The sequence below is a fragment of the Lactuca sativa genome, chromosome 7 (genome assembly GCF_002870075.4).
Source record: "Lactuca sativa cultivar Salinas chromosome 7, Lsat_Salinas_v11, whole genome shotgun sequence".
Taxonomy (NCBI): domain Eukaryota; kingdom Viridiplantae; phylum Streptophyta; class Magnoliopsida; order Asterales; family Asteraceae; genus Lactuca; species Lactuca sativa.
In genome coordinates, this window is record NC_056629.2 from 121,016,803 (window position 1) to 121,039,392 (window position 22,590).

General features: G+C 37.5%; 2 protein-coding genes and 1 non-coding gene across 3 annotated transcripts; 1 reads left to right on the forward strand and 2 right to left on the reverse strand.

The window, feature by feature from the left end:
- Positions 1-5,352: 5,352 nt before the first annotated feature.
- Positions 5,353-5,459, reverse strand: LOC111897027 (small nucleolar RNA R71). Its single transcript, XR_002852075.1, has one exon. It is a non-coding gene; the product is annotated as a small nucleolar RNA R71 (small nucleolar RNA).
- Positions 5,460-5,961: 502 nt separating this feature from the next.
- LOC128127321 (uncharacterized) lies at positions 5,962-7,290 on the forward strand. Its single transcript, XM_052765784.1, has 2 exons — positions 5,962-6,160; positions 6,485-7,290. Exons 1-2 carry the CDS (start codon positions 5,962-5,964, stop codon positions 7,288-7,290), a joined length of 1,005 nt encoding a protein of 334 aa, XP_052621744.1.
- Positions 7,291-19,334: 12,044 nt separating this feature from the next.
- On the reverse strand, positions 19,335-21,226 carry LOC111897026 (alkane hydroxylase MAH1). Its single transcript, XM_023893005.3, has one exon. The coding sequence runs from the start codon at positions 21,224-21,226 to the stop codon at positions 19,709-19,711; it is 1,518 nt and encodes a 505-aa protein (XP_023748773.1). The 3' UTR covers positions 19,335-19,708.
- Between the last annotated feature and the right edge of the window lie 1,364 nt (positions 21,227-22,590).

Genomic DNA, 22,590 nt, shown 5'->3' on the forward strand with positions numbered 1-22,590 from the left:
TGTAGAAGTTGCCAGTGGTAAGTTTATACCTGTTAGTAATCGTATTAAGAACGTAGTCATCGATCTAAACGTAAACGGATTCCACGAAGAGCTATTACCCATAGAGTTAAAAGGTTTCAACATCGTTTTGGGTATGGATCGGCTTAGCGCCAACAATGCCGAGATATTATGCCGAAAGAAGATAGTTAGGGTAAATCCCCCTAGAAAGGAGTCATTTATGGTGTACGGGGACAAACGTAGAGTGAATTCTGGAATCATCTCCCTGATGAAATCTAGAAAATGTTTATCCAAAGGATGTGCATCATATTTGAAATTTGTGATTGATGGTAAGAAAGAAAAGAAGGAGGTGCAAAATATACCGGCTGTGTGCGATTATCCAGAAGTCTTTCCCGAAGATGTTCCCGGGTTACCACCTGATAGGCAAGTGGAGTTTCGGATAGACTTGTTACCAGGTACAACACCGATAGCAAACACACCTTACTGATTAGCACCAAAAGAGATGAAGGAGCTTATGATGCAACTTTAGGAGTTGTTGGACAATGGTTTCATTCGACCTATTTCATCACCCTGGGGAGCTCCAGCGTTATTCGTGAAGAAGAAGGCCGGAAGTATGAGAATGTGTATAGACTACCGAGAGTTGAAAAAGGCAACGGTGAAGAACAAGTATCCATTGCCGAGGATTGATGACCTATTCGATCAACTACAAGGTTCGAGCTACTTCTCAAAGATCGATCTTAGGTCGGGATATCATCAGCTGAAAGTGAGAGATCAGGATATTGAGAAGACTGCATTCAGGATGAGATATGGAAAATACAAGTTCTTGGTTATGTCGTTTGGACTAACCAATGCTCTAGTAGCATTCATGGATTCGATGAATAGGGTTTGTAAACCATTCCTCGATAAATCCGTGATAGTGTTCATCGACGACATTCTGATCTACTCGAAAAGCCAAGAGGAGCATGTCAAGCATCTACGGGATGTGTTGGAAGTGTTAAAGAAGGAGAAGCTTTACGCTAAGTTCTCCAAGTGTGATTTTTGGATCCGAGAAGTCCAATTCTTGGGTCATGTGGTTAATCAAGAAGGGATAATGATTGACCCAGCAAAAATCGAAGCTGTAATGAAGTGGGAACGTCCGAAGAGTCCCACGGAGATTCGAATCTTTCTAGGATTAGCTGGATATTAACGACGATTTATTCAAGGCTTTTCTTCGATAGCTGATCCATTGACATCTTTGACCCATAAAGGAGCTACATATACGTGGAGTGAGAAACACGATGAGGCATTCGAGAAGCTAAAGAAGAAGTTATGTGAAGAGCCGATACTTTCTCTAACTGATGGAGTTGAAAACTTCGCGGTCTATAGTGATGCATCTGGAGTCGGTTTGGGTTGTGTTCTGACCCAAAGAGAAAAGGTGATAGCATACGCATCTCGACAATTGAAGGAGCACGAAACGAACTACCCCACTTAAGATTTGGAGTTGGCAGCGGTAGTTTTCGCTCTAAAGATATGGCGGCATTACCTCTATGGCACGAAGTGCAAGCTTTTCACTGATCATAAGAGTCTCCAGTATCTCTTTAATCAGAAAGAATTGAACATGAGGCAACGACGCTGGCTAGAGTTACTTAAGGACTATGACTGTGAGATACTCTACCACCCTGGTAAAGCAAATGTTGTCGCTGATGCTCTCAATCGGAAAGTCAAACTTGAAAGGAAAAGGTCAAGAGCGTTGAGAATCGAAGTCATCTCGACGATTGTGGAAAGTATCAGAAAAGCTTAAGAAGAAGCTTTAGAGAAGAATGACCGAAAGGAAGAATGTTTGGGAAAAACGATAGTGTTCGGTACAAACAGTCGAGGACTGAAGGTATTCCAAGATCGGATTTGGGTACCTAAGACGGGAGGAATAAGAGACCTTCTGATGGAAGAAGCACACAAGACCATGTACTCGATTCATCCCGGTATAGGGACCTAAAACCCTACTACTGGTGGCCGACGATGAAGCTCGATGTTGCGAAGTATGTGGCCGAGTGTGTCTCATGTGCGAGAGTTAAGGCACAACTTCAGAAACCATATGGGAGTTTAGAACCTTTACCTGTACCTATGGGTAAATGGGAAGACATCACCATGGATTTTGTGACTAAACTGCCCAGGACGAAGAACGGACACGACATGATTTGGGTAGTCATGGATCATTTCACCAAGAGTGCACACTTCATAGCAGCCAATGAGAAGTGGTCTATGGATAAGCTCGCAAATGCTTACGTGAAGGAAATTGTAAGACTTCACGGTGTTCCTCTTACAATCATATCAGATCGTGATAGTCGCTTGACGTCGTGGTTTTAGAGGAGTCTACAAGAGGAGTTAAGTACAAACTTGTGTTTATGTACTGCTTACCATCCGCAAACTGATGGTCAGAGCGAAAGAACGATTCAAACACTAGAAGATATGCTGAGAGCATGTACCCTTGAGTTCCAAGGGAATTGGGACGAGCACTTACCTCTGGTAGAATTCTCCTACAACAACAGTTTCCACTCGAGCATCAAGATGGCACCTTATCAAGCCTTGTATGGACAGAAGTGTCGTACGCCGTCTTGTTGGCTTGAAGCCGGAGAGAAGCAGTTTATGGGCCCTGAGATAGTCCATGAGACTGCTGAGAAGTTGAAAGTGATTACGGAAAGGATGTTAGCAGCTCAGGATTGTCAAAAGAGCTATGCTGACAAGAAAAGACGACCAATGAATTTTGAAGTTGGGGATTCCGTTCTGCTTAAAGTCTCACCGTGGAAGGGACTTATACGATTCGGGAAATGAGGGTAGTAGAGTCCAAGGTTTATTGGGCCGTTCAAAGTTCTTCAGAAGATTAGGAACCAAGCTTACAAGCTGGAATTGCCTGAAGAACTCGATGGTATACATAACACCTTCCATGTGTGTATCTGAGGAAATTCACGGGACTGAGGCAATTGTTGACCGTAATACTAAGAAGTTATGATGCAAGATGGTCAACTTAGTGCTAGTCCGATGGAAACATTCGAATGGGCCGAATCTCACTTGGGAAATAAAGGATGACATGATGAGTCGTGATATGTGCATATTTAGTTCATATTAAGTATAGATTTTTATTCATTTATTAGCTAAATTATTGCATTTTATGGACAAAATGTACTTAAAAGTGTTTGAATTATATTTTCAGTCAAAAAATGAAGCTCGGAAGCAAAAGGAACCAGGAGAAGCGGTTGAGAGATCGAGAATGGAACAAAGGAGAAAAACACCAAAAATAGCACCTACTCGGCGAGTAGGGTCGACTACTCGGCGAGTCCAAGTGAAGATTCGAGAAGATAAAGACTCGACGAGTCGCCACCTGACTCAATGAGTCGATTTGTATATATAAAGATAATTCCTCAGAACGATGAGGGGAATTCTGGAACAATTCAGAAGAGTTTAGCTGCGATAAAGAGGTCAGAAAAAACATAGAAGACGACGATAGAAGCTAGAATTCAATCCCGAAGGAGAATTGAGGCAAAATTTCATCATCTCACTTAATCTTTTGTTTTGACATTATGGTTAAACAACTAGACTTTGCTTGTTTGCTGTTATTTACTTCAATTATGAGCTAAAACCTTTAGACTTTTATTTGGGGATACAAAATTGATAATATGGTTTGATTGATTGGTAGGATTAATTCTAAGTTGGTGATTTTTGTTGCTTTAGCTTGCTAAAGAACCTTGTGTGTGAATAATAATTAATTTTCTGTTAATAGGAAGATAATTGATTAGCATGAACATCTATTGATTATCAATCTCATATGCTTTGTGATCACTTTGCCATATTTCTAGGATTAATGAACATGAAACTAGAGTTAATAAGAAAATTGAGTAAATTCATGTGCAAGCTTGTGTGATGACCATCAACAAGAAGTTAATTAAAAGATTAAATTAGTTAACTATTGCAAGTATAAATTAACCCAAATAATTAATCTATTAAATCTAATTAAAATAGACAACTGGCCACTGTTTAAGTTAGTTTATTTGCTAAGGATTAGTGTAGTGAATGCGAATCTAATCACTTGAATCGGTAACCAACAAAAGTATTAATCCATTGCACCATTACCTTGAAATCAACCTAAGGATCAATTGAGTTGAACTAAACAGAAGTTCCTTCCCAATTATTGAATCTAGTTAATTCTTATTTTTCTACTTAGTAATAGTTAGCAAGTTTCTAGTCTTGTAAAACTAGAGAAAACCCCCCTACTTATTAATTAATTTAGATAAAATTAGTTTTTAGTTTTAATTTGCCGTTCCCTGTGTTCGATACCCTACTTATTCAACTATACCACAATTTATAGGTTAACTACCTTTGTGTGTTATTTTATAATTAAAAGTAGGTTTAAAACTAAGTGAGTTTGCACACATCAAGTTTTTGGCGCCGTTGCCGGGGAACGGTTCTAAAATTAACATCAAATTCTAATTTAATCGATCCTTTGTGTGGGATTTATCTTACACAAAGTTATTTTAAAAGGTAATTCAGTAAGTAGAATTAATTTTAATAAAATTCCGTTGTTAGAGTAACTATAAATTTTTTTTCTGTTTTTGCCTTGAACTCGCCAAGTGCACTCGTGCCGACTCGGCGAGTACATCGCTGTTACAGCTTTAATTTTTTATTTTATTTTTGTTCTTTTTACACATTTTCTGTTTTATTTACAGTTGTTTCATGAACCGCGGATCTGATACACCTCTGGTCCCTCCTCTTGAAGAGCCGGAATCTGCACTAAGGAGGAGCAAAGGCAAAACCGTTGGAGAAACCGCTCTTCAAAGAAAGTCCGTTTTCAGCAAGAAGAGGAGCAGCAAATCCGGAGCATCCACTGCCTCTGTGACAATCGAAGACCCAATTCAAGAAGATATCGAGTACGAGACCGAGGAAGAAGAAGAGCCCACATATGAGCACGACTCCGAGTTTAAAGACGATTTAGCTATCACTATGGCTAAAATCGATGAAGTCCCCATAGGGAAATGGAAGAAGAGGATGCGCGATGACACCAGCCCAGGACTTGTGCAGCCCGCAATTCCCGCGACCGCTAATTTCGAACTAAATGGCCATATTCTCCCCCAACTCAAGGAGATCCCTTTTTATCGGAAGGATCACGAAGATGCCTACAAGCTGTTGGACGAAGTGAATGATGTGGCTGACTACTTCAATGTACCGAATTTCCCCCGCGAGACCCAGCTTCTTCGCATGCTTCCAGTTACGTTCAAAGGAGCTGCAAAGGATTGGCTAAAGTCACTTCATCCTGGATCGGTATCCACATGGGCCAAGATGAAAGAAGAGTTCATAGACCAATTTTTCCTGCCCTCCAAAATAGCCAAGCTAAAGAAAGCTATTGCCAACTTCGAGCAACAACCCGGAGAATCTCTTTATGAAGCTTGGGAAAGGTACAGGAGCTTTCTTAGAAATTGCCCACACCATGACCTTAATAGCCAACAAGAGGTCTCCATTCTCTATGATGGAGTCAATGTCACCACAAGGCAATTGCTCGATTCTCAAGGCCCGTTCACGAAGAAGGCGCCCCCGGTAATCAAGAAGTTAATTGAAGAATTCTCTAAGCACTCTAGAGAATACCACAATCCAAGAAATGAAGTAAGTCGGGGGGTAGTGAACTCGGCAAGTGATAGCATGGCGGCGGTGATAGCTAAGCTTGATAGTCTTGATAGGAGGATGACAAAAATGGATCAAACAATCCATGCTATTTGGATAGGATGTGAGAATTGTATAGGGTCCCATCTCACAAAGGATTGTGATTTGGATGAGAATGGAAACAAAAAGGCTCAAGTATTCTATTCAAGTAGCGATCGATACAACGAAAATTGGCGGAAACCGAAGGAGGAATGGCTCTCATACGAAGAATATAAGCAGGCTAAGGAGGAGAAATACAAGCAGAAGGAGAGGGAATATTATCAAAAGGAAGAACCGGTGATGGAGAAGAAAGTCGATTTAGAAGAATTGTTCACTAAATTCATAGCCGTGTCCGAAAAGAGACACAACAATCACGATGCTGCAATACACGAGACCAGAAACATGCTAAAGAATCAACAGGCATCCATTCTCAACATTGAGAAACATCTAGGACAGCTTGCACACCAAGTGAACGAAAGAAGACCGGGTCAACTTCCAAGTAATACCGAAACCAATCCGAGAATGGAGAATGTGAGTGCAGTGACCTCCAGCAATGAAGAAATTGTCACACAAGCACAGAGGATCTCCAAAAGGAAGATAGAAAAGGCAGAAGAGTCGGCTCCAGCTAAACCCGACCTGACTCGCCGAGTCCCTCTAATGGACTCGACGAGTCCATGCGTAAATGACAAAACTGTCATTCCCTTAAAGCCATATAATCCTCCTTTGCCATTCCCAATCAAAGCCATGGCTATGGAAAAAGTTGAAGCCTATAGAGCCTTTATGAAGCATGTTAAAGCCCTCTAAGTCAATGTGCCATTTGTAGAGACGATGCTCACAACACCCAAGTACTTCAACTTACTAAAAAGTCTCTTTGCTGCTAGGAAAGACTTGGCTGAAGAAGCGGAAATAATATTGAGTGACCTACCCGAAAAGAAGGGCGATCCGGGGAGTATTATAATTCCGTGCCAGTTTGGAAATACATTTGTCACTCAAGCGTTGACCGACTCAGGTGCAAGCATCAATCTGATGCCTTTCTCCTTTTTTAAGAAGCTGAATTTACCGGAGCCGAGACCGGTAAACATGAAGATCCATTTGGCAGACAAGACAACAATTCATCCACGAGGCGTTTGTGAGGATCTTCTCATTAAAGTCAACAAGTTCATTTTTCCAAAAGACTTTGTGGTGGTTGACATGGAAGAAGACCCGAAAATTCTAATTATTTTGGAAAGATCATTTTTAAACACCTCATGTGCTTTAATTGATGTATGTGAGTCTACACTAACGTTGAGGGTAGGTGACGAGTCCGCAATGTTTAGAGCCGTACCAGAAGCCAAGCAAGAAGAGGAAAGAAAAGAAGAGATCTCATTTATCCATTTGGATGATGAGATACTACAAAAAGAACTTGAACTCTTGCAAGAAGAAGATCCAAGCAAGTTTTTGCTACATTTTGGAAAGGATGGAGATGTTAACAAGGACTTGGAGGAGATAGAAAAGCTACTGGGAGGAGCTTACTCGGAAAACACAGAGGAAATAGTGGAAAACGATCCGACTCGCCGAGTCACTCTCCTGGACTCAACGAGTCCAGTCGATCACCAACAACTTGGACGACTTAGATCTGCTTGTTGCTAGTTCTATGCATATTCTGGACTTGGATATTTTTCATGATTCTTCAGAAGAACATACAGCAGAAGGAGAAATAGACACGGAAGTTCAACACGCCCATATAGCATGTCTTGATGCAATTCCGCTTGAATATGGGGTAAGCACAGAAAAAGAGGAGAAGGCAAAGGATAGGAGAGTGGAGGCTGATCAACCATTCATTACCAAACCTAGAGCACAAACCTTCACAAAATATGAAGTAATTAAGTTTGAGAAAAAGGAGGTGCAAGAGAAGGTGAAAAAGAATGGGGTGAAGAAGAAAAAGAGGAGAAGGGAAGCCCAAGCAGCTGAGGATGATGTTGTGAAAAAGAAGAGAGATGAATCAAAACGGGCTTAGAAAAAGAAGATTAACGCTTACAAAACAAAGTACAAACCACAAAAGACTAGGCGTGCATTTCGTTATTTAGAGTTTGCTTTCTTTTACCTTTTTAGTTTTGTTTGAATTTTTTTTCGTTTCTTAGAATTTTAATTCTCCAAATCATCGGACATGTCTGCTTGAGAGTGCGTATGGACTAAGTGTGGGGTGGAATAAATTTTCTTTTCTAAATAAATGACAAAAACTTTATAATATTTGAATTGTTTTCAAGAGACTCGCCGAGTCTGACCATGACTCGACGAGTCCATATAGATTTCAGAAAAAATAAGATCGTGACCAGACTCGCCGAGTCTGACGCTGACTCGACGAGTCGGTATTATTTACAGAAAAAAATAATAATGAAATTACTTTTACAACCGGTAACTAGGGTTTTAACCCTAAAGAAATCAGTTTCTTTTTTCATAACACACTCGCCGTGCGCCTCCCTCCAACATTTTCTCTCTAGCATTCATCTTCTTCAATTCTTCTTCCATTGTTCTTCAAGTTTTTCAAGTTCTATCACTAAAGGTAACTAATTTCTTCCTATTTTCTGTTAGAAGCATGATTTTAAGATGATCTAGGGTAGTAATTTCATAGAAAACCCGCTTTTGAAGAATAGTGAATTTTTAGGGTTTCGATTTTTCATGAATTATGTTGTTTTGCATGACTATTCTTGCTCTAATACCTTATAGACATGCCCTTGGACAAAACCCTTGAAGTAATTTTGAGATTTCATGGTTCAATTTTGACCGACTCGCTGACTGACTCGCGCAGTTCTTGCAACTCGCCGAGTCGTTCATGGACTCGACGAGTCGAGTCGGGGACACAGGAGTGACTTATTTTAATGATTTTCTACTATTGCTTGGTTTTATGTTCTGTGTTGTGCAGGGAAAATGTTTCACAGGGGGCAAGGTTCAAGTGGATGCCAAGGAGATTTTCGTTGGTTAAATTTCCCTCAAATTGAATCCGCTTCTACTATGACAAGGTGGAGGAAGAAACTGGCTGAAGTAAAGAAGAAAGAAATTTGTGTGCCCAACATAATTGATTGGGGTTGGTTGCAAAGCGTGCACTATGAAGAGGAGTTGGCTCCTTATCTTTTAAAGGAGTTTGTTTATGAGGGAGAGACGATGGTATGCGATGGGTGGAGCCGGGTCTTCCATATTCAAGAGCTAGTGTACCGGGAGCTTTGCCTGGAATTTTTCTCCACAGTATCTTTTCGTGGGGGGATAACTGCTATCACCCGACAAGTGTCAGTTTCTGTCTTGGGGGCGAGTTTCATCAGCGTTCAATTGTTAACTTGGCTTGTCGGATGAGTATTTATGATCGGTCATTGGTGTCGACCGCTATTTTCCGTGCATTTATGGAACACTCTCAAAAAGTGTTCCCCGATGGAGTGACGAGCACGGGTTTGTGGAATACAATTGCCAACAAAGTGTACATTCCGAAATCAGCCCAGGAAGGAAGCATTCGTTCGTCTACACACCGCCTTATCCATCGCCTTATTTCCACCACCATTAACCAAAGGAAGGATGATGACAAGGTTTCTAACCTTGATGTCTTCTACTTATGGAGCATTATCACACCCGATACTTTCTGCAATATTCCTTGGTGTTTAGCTTCATACTTGGCTGAGGGTGTGGCCAAAGACCGGAAGACATTGAAGATTAATGGTGGAATGTTTGTCACACGGCTCGCTAATTCATTTGGGTTGATGACCCGTGGCACGTGGAACTTGATGACTATGATTCCTACCCCTCCATTCAATCCTATTCTTTTTATGAGGGCTAGGATCATTGAAGACTATGGTGGAGGTCATTATGCTATCCCGCATGATGATCCGGTTGTTGGTCCTGAGGCGCCGGGAAGGAGGGTCCGGTCGAGGCGAGAACGTGATGTAGAGGATGAACTGTCGGTGATTCTGGTAGACAATGATGAGGTACCAATGGATTGGTACAATGTTGAGATGAGGCGGTTACAAGATCAAATGGCGCGGGGTATCAACTTTAGCAATCAATCACATATTCGACTTTTTGACCACTTCAACATTCCGCATATTGATGGTGGTAACTTCCCGTATATTCCGTCGTGGGAAGAGGTGATCAATGCGAGAAGGAGCGGTGCGAGTGGAAGAGGAGCGGCGCAGGATCATGACGATGATGAGGAGGATTAGTTTCTTTGTGTTTTTATTGAACAATTTTTATATTTGTTTTTTCTTATTTGGTGTGTTTGGAATTTGTTTAAAACTTTTTACTGTTTGGCTTGATGTTTGATTGCCTTGATTATTTTTCAGAATTGAATTAGGAGTGCTTGCATATAAGGGTTAGAGTTATAGAGTCAAGAGGGTTATAAAGAGTGAAAGAGAGTCAAGAAAAGGAAGCGTTATAGTCAAAGTGTTGAGTCCGGTCCTTAGGGACATGAGCGAGTGAGTCCAGAAGTGAGGAGAAGTTTTGAAGATTTATTGGAGGCTGGAACAAATGCATAATATCATTTTTTCGACCAGCGGTCTACTCGTCGAGTGCACTAAACTGACTTGACGAGTCGCCATGTAATCTCACATATTCGAAGATGTCCGCGCTTATACTCGACGAGTCGCATATATGACTCGACGAGTCATTCATTTTTATACCGTGAGGACTGCTGATTTGATGCTGATGAGTGTACCAGTTGACTACTTATTCTTCCATATCGATTCTTGAAGATCTTACACTGTTTCCCCTGCATATTTGGAGCCTGCCACACGAGATTTTGATACCCAAGTCATGGATTAGCTGTTCCCATGGCTAAAGTCAATTGAAGAAGGAGTTGAAGAAGAGAGTATCAACCTATTGACTGCTACCCCAGGGGAGTTTGTTCCAATTCCCTCAATATATTTGCATTTTTATTTTTTTGCATAATATGCGATGAGGGAATTGCATAAAATAAGTGTGGGGTAAGGGGTTGGTCAAATATTAGAAAATTTAGAATCTTAATTTAGGCTAATTTAAAAAAAAAAAGTCATTGCATACAAAAAATATTACTTAGGGACTTAATTTAGAAAAATTTGGAAAAACCAAATTAGGATTCCATGTTAGAATTATGTTGATGATTGCATGAAAACCCAAATGTTTAGTTGATCCTATACACGTTCTAGTGCATTTGTGGCTTCCCTATTCCAGTGAAATCATGGGATAAAAACACGACCCCGCTCAGCCTGAGGGATGCAATATGTTTAGCAGCCTAAACCTGAAATGTATCCAGGAAAATTATTATCGTTAGCCAATAAAGGTTGAGGTTGAGCGCCCCTGCTTAAGCATGTAGGTTTATTGAGTGAAAAAAAGAGAGGTACATGTAAAAAAAAAAGAGAGAGAGAATTGCAAGAAAAGTTGAAGAATTTTGGAGCAAATAAAGTGAAGATCAAAATTCCAAGAAATTCGAAAGTTGAAGATATCAAAAAATCAAACAATAAAGTGGTGAATTCAAAGAGATCAAAGATCAAATTATCAAGGAAGTGAAGAATTCAAAAGAGCTCCATAGTGGTATCGAAAAGTTGTAATTCTAGATTATGTATGCTTGGGTTGCTCAATTAAAAATACCTTGAGGGTAAGAGGTTTTCTGCGGATGGATTCGGAGGGTTGCATAAAATGAGCATAGTTCGGGGTGAGTGGGAGAATGTTTATGAGGATTGTGAGTAATTGGAGTATGGGGGTACTTAGGATAAATTTAGACACAAATGCATGCGTTGCGGTCTTGGCATAATGGCTGGGTTAGATTGGAATTGTGATATGTGATTATAATGTTTAAAATTAAGTTTTGCTTGGGGGCAAGCCAAAGTCAAGTGTGGGGTATTTTGATATGTGCATATTTAGTTCATATTAAGTATAGATTTTTATTCATTTATTAGCTAAATTATTACATTTTATGGACAAAAGGTACTTAAAAGTGTTTGAATTATATTTTCAGTCAAAAAATGAAGCTTGGAAGCAGAAGGAAGAAGGAGAAGCGGTTGAGAGATCAAGAGTGGAACAAAGAAGAAAAACACCAAAAATAGCACCTACTCGGCGAGTAGGGTCGACTACTCGGCGAGTCCAAGCGAAGATTCGAGAAGATAAAGACTCGGGATCCCAGAGACTTATCACAATACAGGGACTAAGAGATGGACTCGACGAGTCGATTCGTATATATCAAGATAACTCCTCAGAACGATGGGGGGGAATTATGGAACGATTCAGAAGAGTTTAGCTACGATAAAGAGGTCAGAAAAAACATAGAAGACGACGAGAGAAGCTAGAATTCAATCCCGAAGGAGAATTGAGGCAAAATTTCATCATCTCACTTAATCTTTTGTTTTGACATTATGGTTAAACAATTAGAATTTGCTTGTTTGCTGTTATTTACTTCAATTATGAGCTAAAACCTTTAGACTTCTGTTTGGGGATACAAAATTGATAATATGGTTTGATTGATTGGTAGGATTAATTCTAAGTTGGTGATTTTTGTTACTTTAGCTTGCTAAAGAACCTTATGTGTGAATAATAATTAATTTCCTGTTAATAGGAAGATAATTGATTAGCATGAACATCTATTGCTTATCAATCTCATATGCTATGTGATCACTTTGCCATATGTCTAGGATTAATGAACATGAAACTAGAGTTAATAAGAAAATTAAGTAAATTCATGTGCAAGCTTGTGTGATGACCATCAACAAGAAGTTAATTAAAAGATTAAATTAGTTAACTATTGCAAGTCTAAATTAACCCGAATAATTAATCTAGTAAATCTAAGTAAAATAGACAACTGGCCACTGTTTAAGTTAGTTTATTTGCTAAGGATTAGTGTAGTGAATGCGAGTCTAATCACTTGAATCGGTAACCAACAAAAGAATTAATCCATTGCACCATTACCTTGAAATCAACCATAGGATCAATTGAGTTGAACTAAACAAAAGTTCCTTCCCAATTATTGAATCTAGTTAATTCTTAGTTTTCTAGTTAGTAATAGTTAGCAAGTTTCTAGTCTTGTAAAACTAGAGAAAACCCCCTACTTATTAATTAATTTAGATAGAATTAGTTTTTAATTTTAATTTGCCGTTCCCTGTGTTCGATACCCTACTTATTCAACTATACCACAATTGATAGTTTCACTGCCTTTGTGTGTTATTTTATAATTAAAGTAGGTTTAAAACAAAGTGAGTTTGCACACATCAAGTCGCTATCCACGTCTGTTTGTTGATGCATGATTCCGGGACGGAATCATCCTAAAGGAGAGAAAATTGTAACACCCGGGTTTCAAGGCTAAGCATTTTTGACAATGTAATAGTCTATTCTTTTTGAAGTAATAAAGATGAAATATATGAGTATTATGTGAATTATGTGTATTTATGTGCTTATTATTTATTTATAAATGTATAAGTAATAAAGAATAAAAATAAGCATCAAATTAAAGTGTGATATAAGCCCGATATCCTTATATAAAGTTGTAGTGGCTGAAACAAGGATTTTGTGGATATAAAGAATGCCGAAATCCGAGTTATAATGAAGAAGTTAGGACTCGTTGAAGTTTCGTGACGGAACCGACACGATACCGGGAAGTATAAAAAGTGAATTTATGATAGAGCAAGTTTTAGCCTTAGAGATTTGAACTAAAGTTGTAGAATACGTTAAACCGAGAGCGTCCATAAAAAGAACGCCCAAATCTGACTTCGTATGAGGAAGTTATGATTTTTTGAAGTTTCGGATTAGCAGTGTACAAACCAAAATTTGAATATTAGATCGAGCGGTTTTTAGCCGACACGACCTAAATGAGAATCAAATATCTCATTAATGGTAGCGTAACGATAAAAAGACAGACGAAAACGGACGTCGGATGAAGAAGTTATGAGAATTTAACGGACCAATCTTGTCCCGGCCTGTTTATAATGTAACTTTTCAAAATATAGTCAAAATTAGTCGGCGGAGTCTAAATGAAAGTTGCAGAGTACGTTCTCACCTTCGCGTGGATATAAAGAACGTCGAAAACGGAGCTCGTATTCGATAGTTACGGATTTTTAAAGATTGCATTCAAAATTGCGAAGTCTGGAAGGAAATCGATGACGTGGCGCGTTCTGAACCGTCCATCGCTAATCAGTGCTCGCTCCTGATGAAGCCACGTCGCCTCGCTTCGCTACGTCCAGCGTCTGAGGTCAAGTACGCACAGCGTACCTTCGGCCTTATCCTTCCGATGAATGCGAGACAGCTGGATCCAGATGGTGCCCTTATCCGAGGAACGCCCAGCGTAGCCAAGGACTACGCCCAGCGTAATCCGAGGCCTCGCAGGGTATAAAAGGGGGACGAGGGTTCCAGATGTTTCACATCAATTCCACTTCTCTCTCTACAATCATTCTCTCTCTAACCCATTCCAACCCTCCTAAACCCTAGGGAACCTCCCTAGTACCCAAAAGAAGCCCCGAGGCTCCCGGAGTCCCGAGAAAAAGAGTCTTTCGGTTTTGAAACGCTGCTCCGAGCAAAACCCGTTTTCTTTAAACTCCGATGTAAGTGAGTTACGCTTACGCAATTTTTAATATAGCTTTCAAATAATTATGGTAATGCTATTAGGTCCCTAAAATAATTATTTGGGCTATATTATGAGTTATATTGAGTGTTATTTAACGTTTATATAATAATAATAATAATAATAATAATAATAATAATAATAATAATAATAATAATAATAGCTAGACTATTAATTAGTCGCGGTTGATGTTAGACTAAACCCTAGTGGTATTGATACTAGGTTTTATTGAAGGAAAATTGTTTTGAGAGTATCGAAGCGCTGTCCAGTGGAACACTAGCAGGCTCGCAACCTATAGGTGTTCATTTGAACTGTGTGTTTATTTGAACTGTGTGCTCACCAGGTGTACTCCATCCTCCACATGGTTGCCTTAAGGAAATTTATTGCTAAGGAATCCCCTTAGCAGTAGTGTCCATCCCGATGAAAATCCTTATACTAGGTCCCTTGTGTTAGATGTTTTAGGGACGTAAAGTGAGGATAACGGGAATGGGTAATCGGGTTTGTTTGTTTTGATAAAGTTAATAAACTTATTTATTGTGGGTTGAAAACTCTATGTGCTCACCAGGCTCCCAAGCCTGACCCACTCAATTTCTTGTATTACAGGTAGTGGCGCATGAGCATAGATGTGATGTCTTGGGATGAGAGATTAAGGGATTTTAGGCCTGTAAATACAGAATAATGTCAAAGGCCTATGATGTACTGTTTATGCTTATGATCTGTATCGAACATGACATCCCAAGTCTTTTTAATGAAATACATTTCTATACAAATGCTTTTGATAAATCTTTATCATATTTTGTTTTGGGACAAATTCCGTAACACTTTTATTTAAAATATTACTCTGATTTTTAAACAAAGCATAAACAAAATCGGTCTTTTCTGGCCATGAAAATGGGGATGTCACACCTTGGACTCGTCGAGTCCAAGAATGGACTCGTTGATTTGGTCACATCCACTCACTAAATCTTCGATTTCTGATGTACAACCCTTGATCAAAAGATAGATCTATGCTTCTACAATCGATCTAGCATGTAAAGTTACAACCTTTACGTGTTTACATAGAACTTTGAGCTCAAAAGGTCCTAAAACAAGCTCTTACAATGCATGGGGCCTTCTTTGAGTGCAAGAGCCATTCCTTTCTGCCCTGTAACCCCTCTAAGGACTTAGATCCGAAACATCAACCCCAAACCATGCTTGCAATCATGGTTGGTGACCAAAATGGTTTAGAAAATCCCTATCAAAAGAACAAACAATGTATAAATACTTTATACCTTCTGTAGACGACAAATGATACTCAAAATCGGATCCTTCTAGCCTCCTATTGATCCTTCAAGATTTTCCTTCCTTCCTTGGGTCACAAAAGCACCAAAATCACTCCAAATGCCTTAGATTGCTTCAATAACGGCTAGGGTTTGCTATGGCGGTCTTCTGGGAGCAAATGGGACGAAGGAGGCCGAGTTAAGGTGTTTAAATAGCGTGCAAACCCTCGGGTTAGGGTTTTTGTCCAGATAGGGCCTACTCGTCGAGTCCGGGACCCGACTTGTCGAGTCCACTGCTTAAACTTCGCGTCTCATCCCGCATCTACTCGGCAAGTTGGTCCTTCAACTCGTCGACTCCACGACCAAAATGCAAAATATTTTAAAGAATTAATAAAAGAAAACGTACCAAGAACCAGGTGCTACAGACACCGGTGGAGGTAGAGGTGCACTTCTAACGCGTCATCTAGTAGAGAGTGAAGACCATTTACGCAAGCACATAAGGATTTATGAGGCCAGGGATAGCTAGTGACCCTCCTCCAGGGTGTACCGGCTGCATAGATGGCAGAAACAATTGAAGATAGTGGTTGACATAGGAGATTTAAGTGGAGTAGGCGGTCAATAGTGCGGGGGGGGGGGGGGGGGGGGGGGGGAGGGTGGTGGTGGTGTTGGAGAAAAAAAATGAGGAACACCGTTTCGTGGTGGTAATTTGCTGTTAGAGAATATGGAAGAGAAGATCGAGGGTTTAGAGAAAATTAGGGGCTTCAAGATGAGGAGCCTGTTTTGGTTTTTCTTTTCTATATCCGCGACCTTGGTTGTTAAGCCTACAAGGGTTGTATAGAATGTAATAATATTTATACCTCTTAATTTTCAAAAAATATTGAATATGGTTTATAATATATATATATATATATATATATATATATATATATATATATATATATATATATATATATATATATATATATATATATATATATATATATAGGGAGTGGTTCAAATGAGAACCCAAAAAGATTAAGAACTCTAAGAACCCCATTTTATAGTTATTAAACATGTGAATGCTTAATAAACATATAAAAATCCTAATTTTTTGTGCTTTTTCTTAAGAAAATGGAAAATTCATAATTTTTACAATGTAGTATTTTCATTCATAATTTATTAATATATATATATATATATATATATATATATATATATAATATAAATTATATAATTTAATACAATTTATTTACGGTTGAATTCACAAAATTCACAATTAATACAATCCATTTTGCAGTAATTCAAAACTTCAAAGAAGTTAAATAAAGTTTATCATCACCACCCACCACAATACATTGCCACCAATCCCATGTGTCACCATTGCAACCATCCTTCCTTCAAAATCATATATGTATGTATATAAAGTCATATATTCAACGATTAAATACTCCATTCACAGTTTAATAAAATATTAATTCAATTATTTAGAGTTAATATAAAATAATTATAAAACTACTACATTCTTACATATTTATACAATACAAAAATTAATATATTTACAAGAAAATGAATACAAAATTCAAACATAAATAATTCATATTTTAACACAAAATTTATAAAAAAATTCACAGCTTAATATAATTCACAGTTTCACACAGTTCGTTTAATTCTTAATATAGTTAGTGTCCAACTCAATACAGTGAATTCACAATTTAATACAGTCGATTCAAAACTTAATATAGTGAATTCACAATTTAATATACAAAATTCACCGTTTAATATAATAATTTCACAATTTAAATTGTGTATTATACATAAAATAATATAGTAAATTCACAGTTTAATTCTTTCTATTCACAATTTAATTTAGTCTATTTACATTTTTTTACGACCAATAACATCATAGAGGATAGAAGTAAAAACCAACAATATTATTCGAACATTTAATTCATTCGTACGCAATTTAACATAAAAATTATATAAAAATCACAATTTAATATATCAAATTCACAGTTTAATTTAGTGTATTTATAGTTTAATTTAAAAATTCACAACTCAATGTAGAATATTCACATCTAATTCAATATATTCACAATTTAATACATATTTCATCAAATATGAAGCTCTTACCATGCAACAATAATCATATATGGATTAAAAAAAATCATAGTTTAGTATACTATTTTGTTTATATTTCACAATTTAAAAAATTAGTTCACACTCAATCGTAACTTAAAAGATTATTTCAGAGATGCATTGACAACTTAACAGACTAGTTCAAATACTCATTCATAATATTCACAGCTTAAAACATAGATATTTTTATTGAGACATTTCATCAAACACCTTGTGTGCATGTTGTTTTTAGAAATTAGTTTTTAGAAATCAAAAAGAAAGAGAGCAAAGAAGGGAGACGACAACAGAATATGAGTTCTTATTAAAAAAAATAACCAGATCTTACCATAAAACATCATAAGACGGTGGAACCACCACCAGCCACCAAAGAAGACAAGTTTTTGTTATTTCTTGGTAAATCTAACCACAAAAAAACTTTTTTGGCTTCAGATTTGCTCCAGTGTAGTCGGTTGGCGGATCGGAGCTTGTAATAGTATAGATCATCATGAAAGCAGATCTGAAGCAATGTGAAGGCGGTGTTTGTAGGAGAAAATGACGGCTGTGGTGAAACATAAGCGTAAGAATGAGGAGTTGACAGCTGGTGGAACAAATCTGATACCTGAAGGTGTTTCTGGTGGTGTTTGTGGCGGAGCAAATGCGAGAGGAGTAAAATGATGTCGCGAAAGTCATAGATCCGGAAGATCTAATGCAACGATGGTCGGAAAATCACAGATCTGGAGTATCTAATGCAATGGAGATCATAGATCTGTACCAAAATTCTCAGATCTGAACGTCGGTGGTAGCAGAAATCATAGATCTGAACAGAAGATTGTAGATCTGGAGGACGGAATGTCAGATCTGGACGGCGGAATGTTGGATCTGGTGGTTGACGATGAGCAGCGCCAATTGTGTAAGGTTCTGGAGGCGACAATTGCAAGTTCTTTGTAGCGGCGCTATTGTTCAGTCGGAGAAGTCATCAGAAAAAGAAGACAACAGTAGTAGTAGGTAGCGGATGACGTTAAGCTTCAGAAGTGAGAGCCTGGAGATGGTGCTTGTGAGTTTGGTCAGCAATCTAAGGTGGTGGTAGAGCTGCAACATTTGAGGGAGGCGGCGATTCTAGATGGTTGCGGTGGTGTCTGACGGAGGTAGGTGGTGGCAGTCGATGGTAGTGGTGGTGTTGAAGTTTATGAGTTCTTGAAGATTCATGAGAGTTTTGAAAAAGTTTGAGAGAGATTGAAAGTTTTTTTTGAAGTTTTAGTGTATCAGATCTGATGTTTAATGGGTGTAAAGTTTTTTTTTGGTTCTCATTTGAACCTTTACCTATATATAGGGAGTGGTTTAAATAAGAACCACTCCCTATCTATATATAATAAAGTTTTATAAATCATTTGTCAGTTATGTAATATACCTCATATTAAATTGGGTTAGTAAGCAACGTCAAAGTGGTTTTAAGAAAATGGTTTTGGGGTTAAATGGATGTCAGTAAAAACACCTAATCCCGACTTAATCTGATTGTTCTCTTGTCGGCATTGCTGTCGTTTGAATTGACCACTGTTGTCGACACCAATTTCTCCCACACCACCACAGCGGCTGCAAGTACCACCATCCTTACGATTCCGATGTCCATTGTTATATGACTGTCCAAAAGGTCTATACAGTATGCAGACTTATCAAATCTGCTGTTTTTTTTATCATTTGAAAGGAAAGGCAGGATTCTGCACAACCAATGCACAACCAAATGTGATTTAGGATTTGATTATGATGTCATTGATTATGATATGAGGAAGTGGAGATGTTGTTATATAAAAGGAGGTAGAACATATGTGAATTTGATGAAAAGGCAAGGGGTACACTTCAGTTTTTTCTAAAATGACATTTAAACCCAAAAAAATGATTTTATGCCCTTATAAAATAACTTAAGGGAGATCATTTACATTACCTTATATTAATTTCAAAGCTACAAATATTATCACTCATAATTTAGCTATTAACCATCAAATTATTTTTTTAAACATACATGCTTGTACACATACACTATATCTACACCCCACATCAGTTTTGCAAAAAAAAAAAAAAAAAAAAAGTAAAAATAATTCATGAAAGTTACTTTCCTTAATTTGTTTTGTAATTCAATCTTCAAGCCCTGATCTGCCTAATTAATAGGGCTGAGCCTGACCTTCAAACCATGTTTCATCTGGAGTATAATGGAATCGCTTGGACAAACCTTATGACCTTCGACCACCTCGATATGGTAATGATAAATGATTGCAATCGCCACCATTTTCATCTGAATAAAACCCATTTCCTTACCCAAGCATGTCCGTGGCCCCGCATGAAACGCTGTAAACTTATAAGATGGTACGTATTTTATCCCTCCTTTTCCTCCTGAAAACCATCTCTCCGGCTTAAATTCCATGCAGTCCTTCCCCCATATCCATTCCATTCTTCCCATGGAGTAGAACGACAGAATAATCTTGCTGTTCTCATTCACTGCATGTCCGCTTGGAAGGACGTCTGCCTCATATGGCGACTTGTGCTCCAAAGCAACAGGGGGATACAGCCGTAATGCTTCACATAAACCTCCGTGAAGATAAACAAGACTCTTCAACTCTTTTACACCCAAACAATATTTCCAATCTGAACCACCAACTTGGCTCTCAATCTCCCTTCGGATCTTGCTCTCTATGCTAGGGTTTTGGGCAAGGAGATAGAAAAACCATGAAAGAACTGTGCTTGTGGTGTCTCTCCCAGCAATCATCAGATTCAGTATCGTATCTTTTAAAAACCTTCTCGAGTCCCCTGAAATCCCAGTTTGTCCTTGGAAACTTGTCATTAAAGATTCTAACAACCCGGTCGTCTCCTCCTTCTCTACTATTCCATCATTACCAAACTCTTCTTTCCGTGACAAGCATTTATAAATAAATTCATCAAAAACCTTACAAGCTTCGGTCAACTTCTTCTCTTTGCCCATCCCGAATCTCTGTTGCAACTTCCAAACTCTTTCGAGCAACACATGCCTCCACAGAAGAGCTTCTTCGGCATCAGTGAAGGCCTTCTCGCAGGCATTATATGGTAAATGGACGGACAGGGTTTCAGGATCATAATCTAAAAGTAATGCACAGATAGCGTCAAAAGTAAACCTCTGAAATATTTCCTGCAAATCGATGGCTTGCTGATTATGGGAGATCAAATCAAGGAGAGGGAGAAGCCCTTTCTCGATCTTGTTCCTAATATTTTTTTCCAGGTGAGAATTGAAGTCTGGGTGTTTGAGTAGAGACATGGTTGTTTTCCTTTGGATTTCCCATACCTCGTGATCTGAGTTAAAGATCCCATCTCCAAGGATATCAAAAATCTTATGGAATTCTGGTCCCTTAGGATAGTTTGGGAAGTTCTTGCTCAACATGTAGTGAATATTGGTGGGGTCCGAGGTGACAAGCATATCCATATTGCCGAACCAAAGACCTTTAAACATGAAAGTACCATGGTTCTGTTTGAGAAGATCAGTGGCGAAATCATGGACTCGGTAAGCATTCAGAATGAGATGGGGGGTCATCCCAAAAACAGGCCAATTAGTAGCAGGATGGGACCTTCTCCTGTAAAGGAATACAGAAATAGAAACAAACAACAAAACTGAGAGGAGAAGCATATCGAGGCTATAGAGCAAAGCCATTGGATTGTGTTTAATGCTTGATATCTAGCTCGCTTATAAAGGCAAGGAGATATCACACGGGACTACTTTTTGATATTAAAAGTCTTTTTTTGTATTAGCCCTTCCGATTGCATTTCCTCCGACCGAGATGAAAGAAAAGATTGGCAATGTGTCTTTTTCAGAACTCTCGTCCAAATCAAAAAAATATTCTTATAAAAGGTAATATTTTTGTAAAAGTATCTTTTGGTTAAATACTTTTTCTAAAAAATAGTTTTTAAAATGTATTTGTATTTGTTTTTAAAATAAAAATAATCTTTTCATTTTAAAAAGTCTAAAAAATCACGAAAAAATAAGATTTTCTAACTTTTGAAACATTAAATTTTTCTTTTATACAAAAAAAAATTATTTTAAAAGATATTTGTATTATCCAAACATCTTTTAACATTTTTATTAAAAGACAAAAGTTGTGTTCAACTACTATATGAATTTTCATTTGAACCCCTTTTATTTATATAAAGGTTAGATTATATATCTTTAACATTTAACATTTTAATTTATTCATTTACTATTTAACATTTAACATTTTTATTTTATTCATTTACTATTTATTTAATTTCTTTAAACTATTTTCATTGTCTTAAGTTTTTATTGACTTATGCATAAAATTGATATTATTTGTTCGTAAATTAACATTATAATTATATTTTTAATATTTGTTAACATTCGTCATTATCTTGTATCATATAAGATCAAAAAGTATATATAAAAAAAAAATTAGTGCAACCAAGAGTGTATGTAAATGTCTTACTTTTTGAATGAGAAAACATTTTATTCTTTTTTCTTATATTGTGTCCCTTTAAGATAAATAGATATTGAGTGAAGGGAATTATTATTATTTTTTCTTATATTCATAAACTAGGTGTGAGACCCATGTATTACATGAGTTTATTTTAAAAAAATTAAATATAAAATTTTAACAATTTGAAATTTTTGAATTTATAAGAAAAATGAGAAATATTTTGAATTATTAAAATTAATTAGGCTTTAATGTATTGAATACATTACATATATAAACCATTTCTAATAAATACCTTACATATATATTACCTTACATATTAAATATGGAATTTTAATTTAATAAAATGAAAAATACAATAAAATGACAAGTGGAAAGTCAAAAAATTTAAAATTTTTAGAAAATGACATGTGTCCAAATGAATGAGAAGATGACATGTGGCAAAAAACTTTTCATTTATTATAGTAGACTTTTTATAAAAAGATATTGTTTCATTCTCCATTTGCATATCTTACGACTGGTTATTATAAGTAGAAAATTTCATAGAAAGAAATTCTTTTTAAACAATTTTTTCTTGTTTAGATGCGAC

Coding starts and splice junctions, on each gene's coding strand:
- LOC111897026 (XM_023893005.3), bottom strand. CDS start 21,226: ATGGCTTTGCTCTATAGCCTCGATATGCTTCTCCTCTCAGTTTTGTTG.
- LOC128127321 (XM_052765784.1), top strand. CDS start 5,962: ATGGAGAAGAAAGTCGATTTAGAAGAATTGTTCACTAAATTCATAGCC. Junction 6,161..6,484: donor AAGACCGGGTCAACTTCCAA/GTAATACCGAAA, acceptor TGCCATTTGTAG/AGACGATGCTCACAACACCC.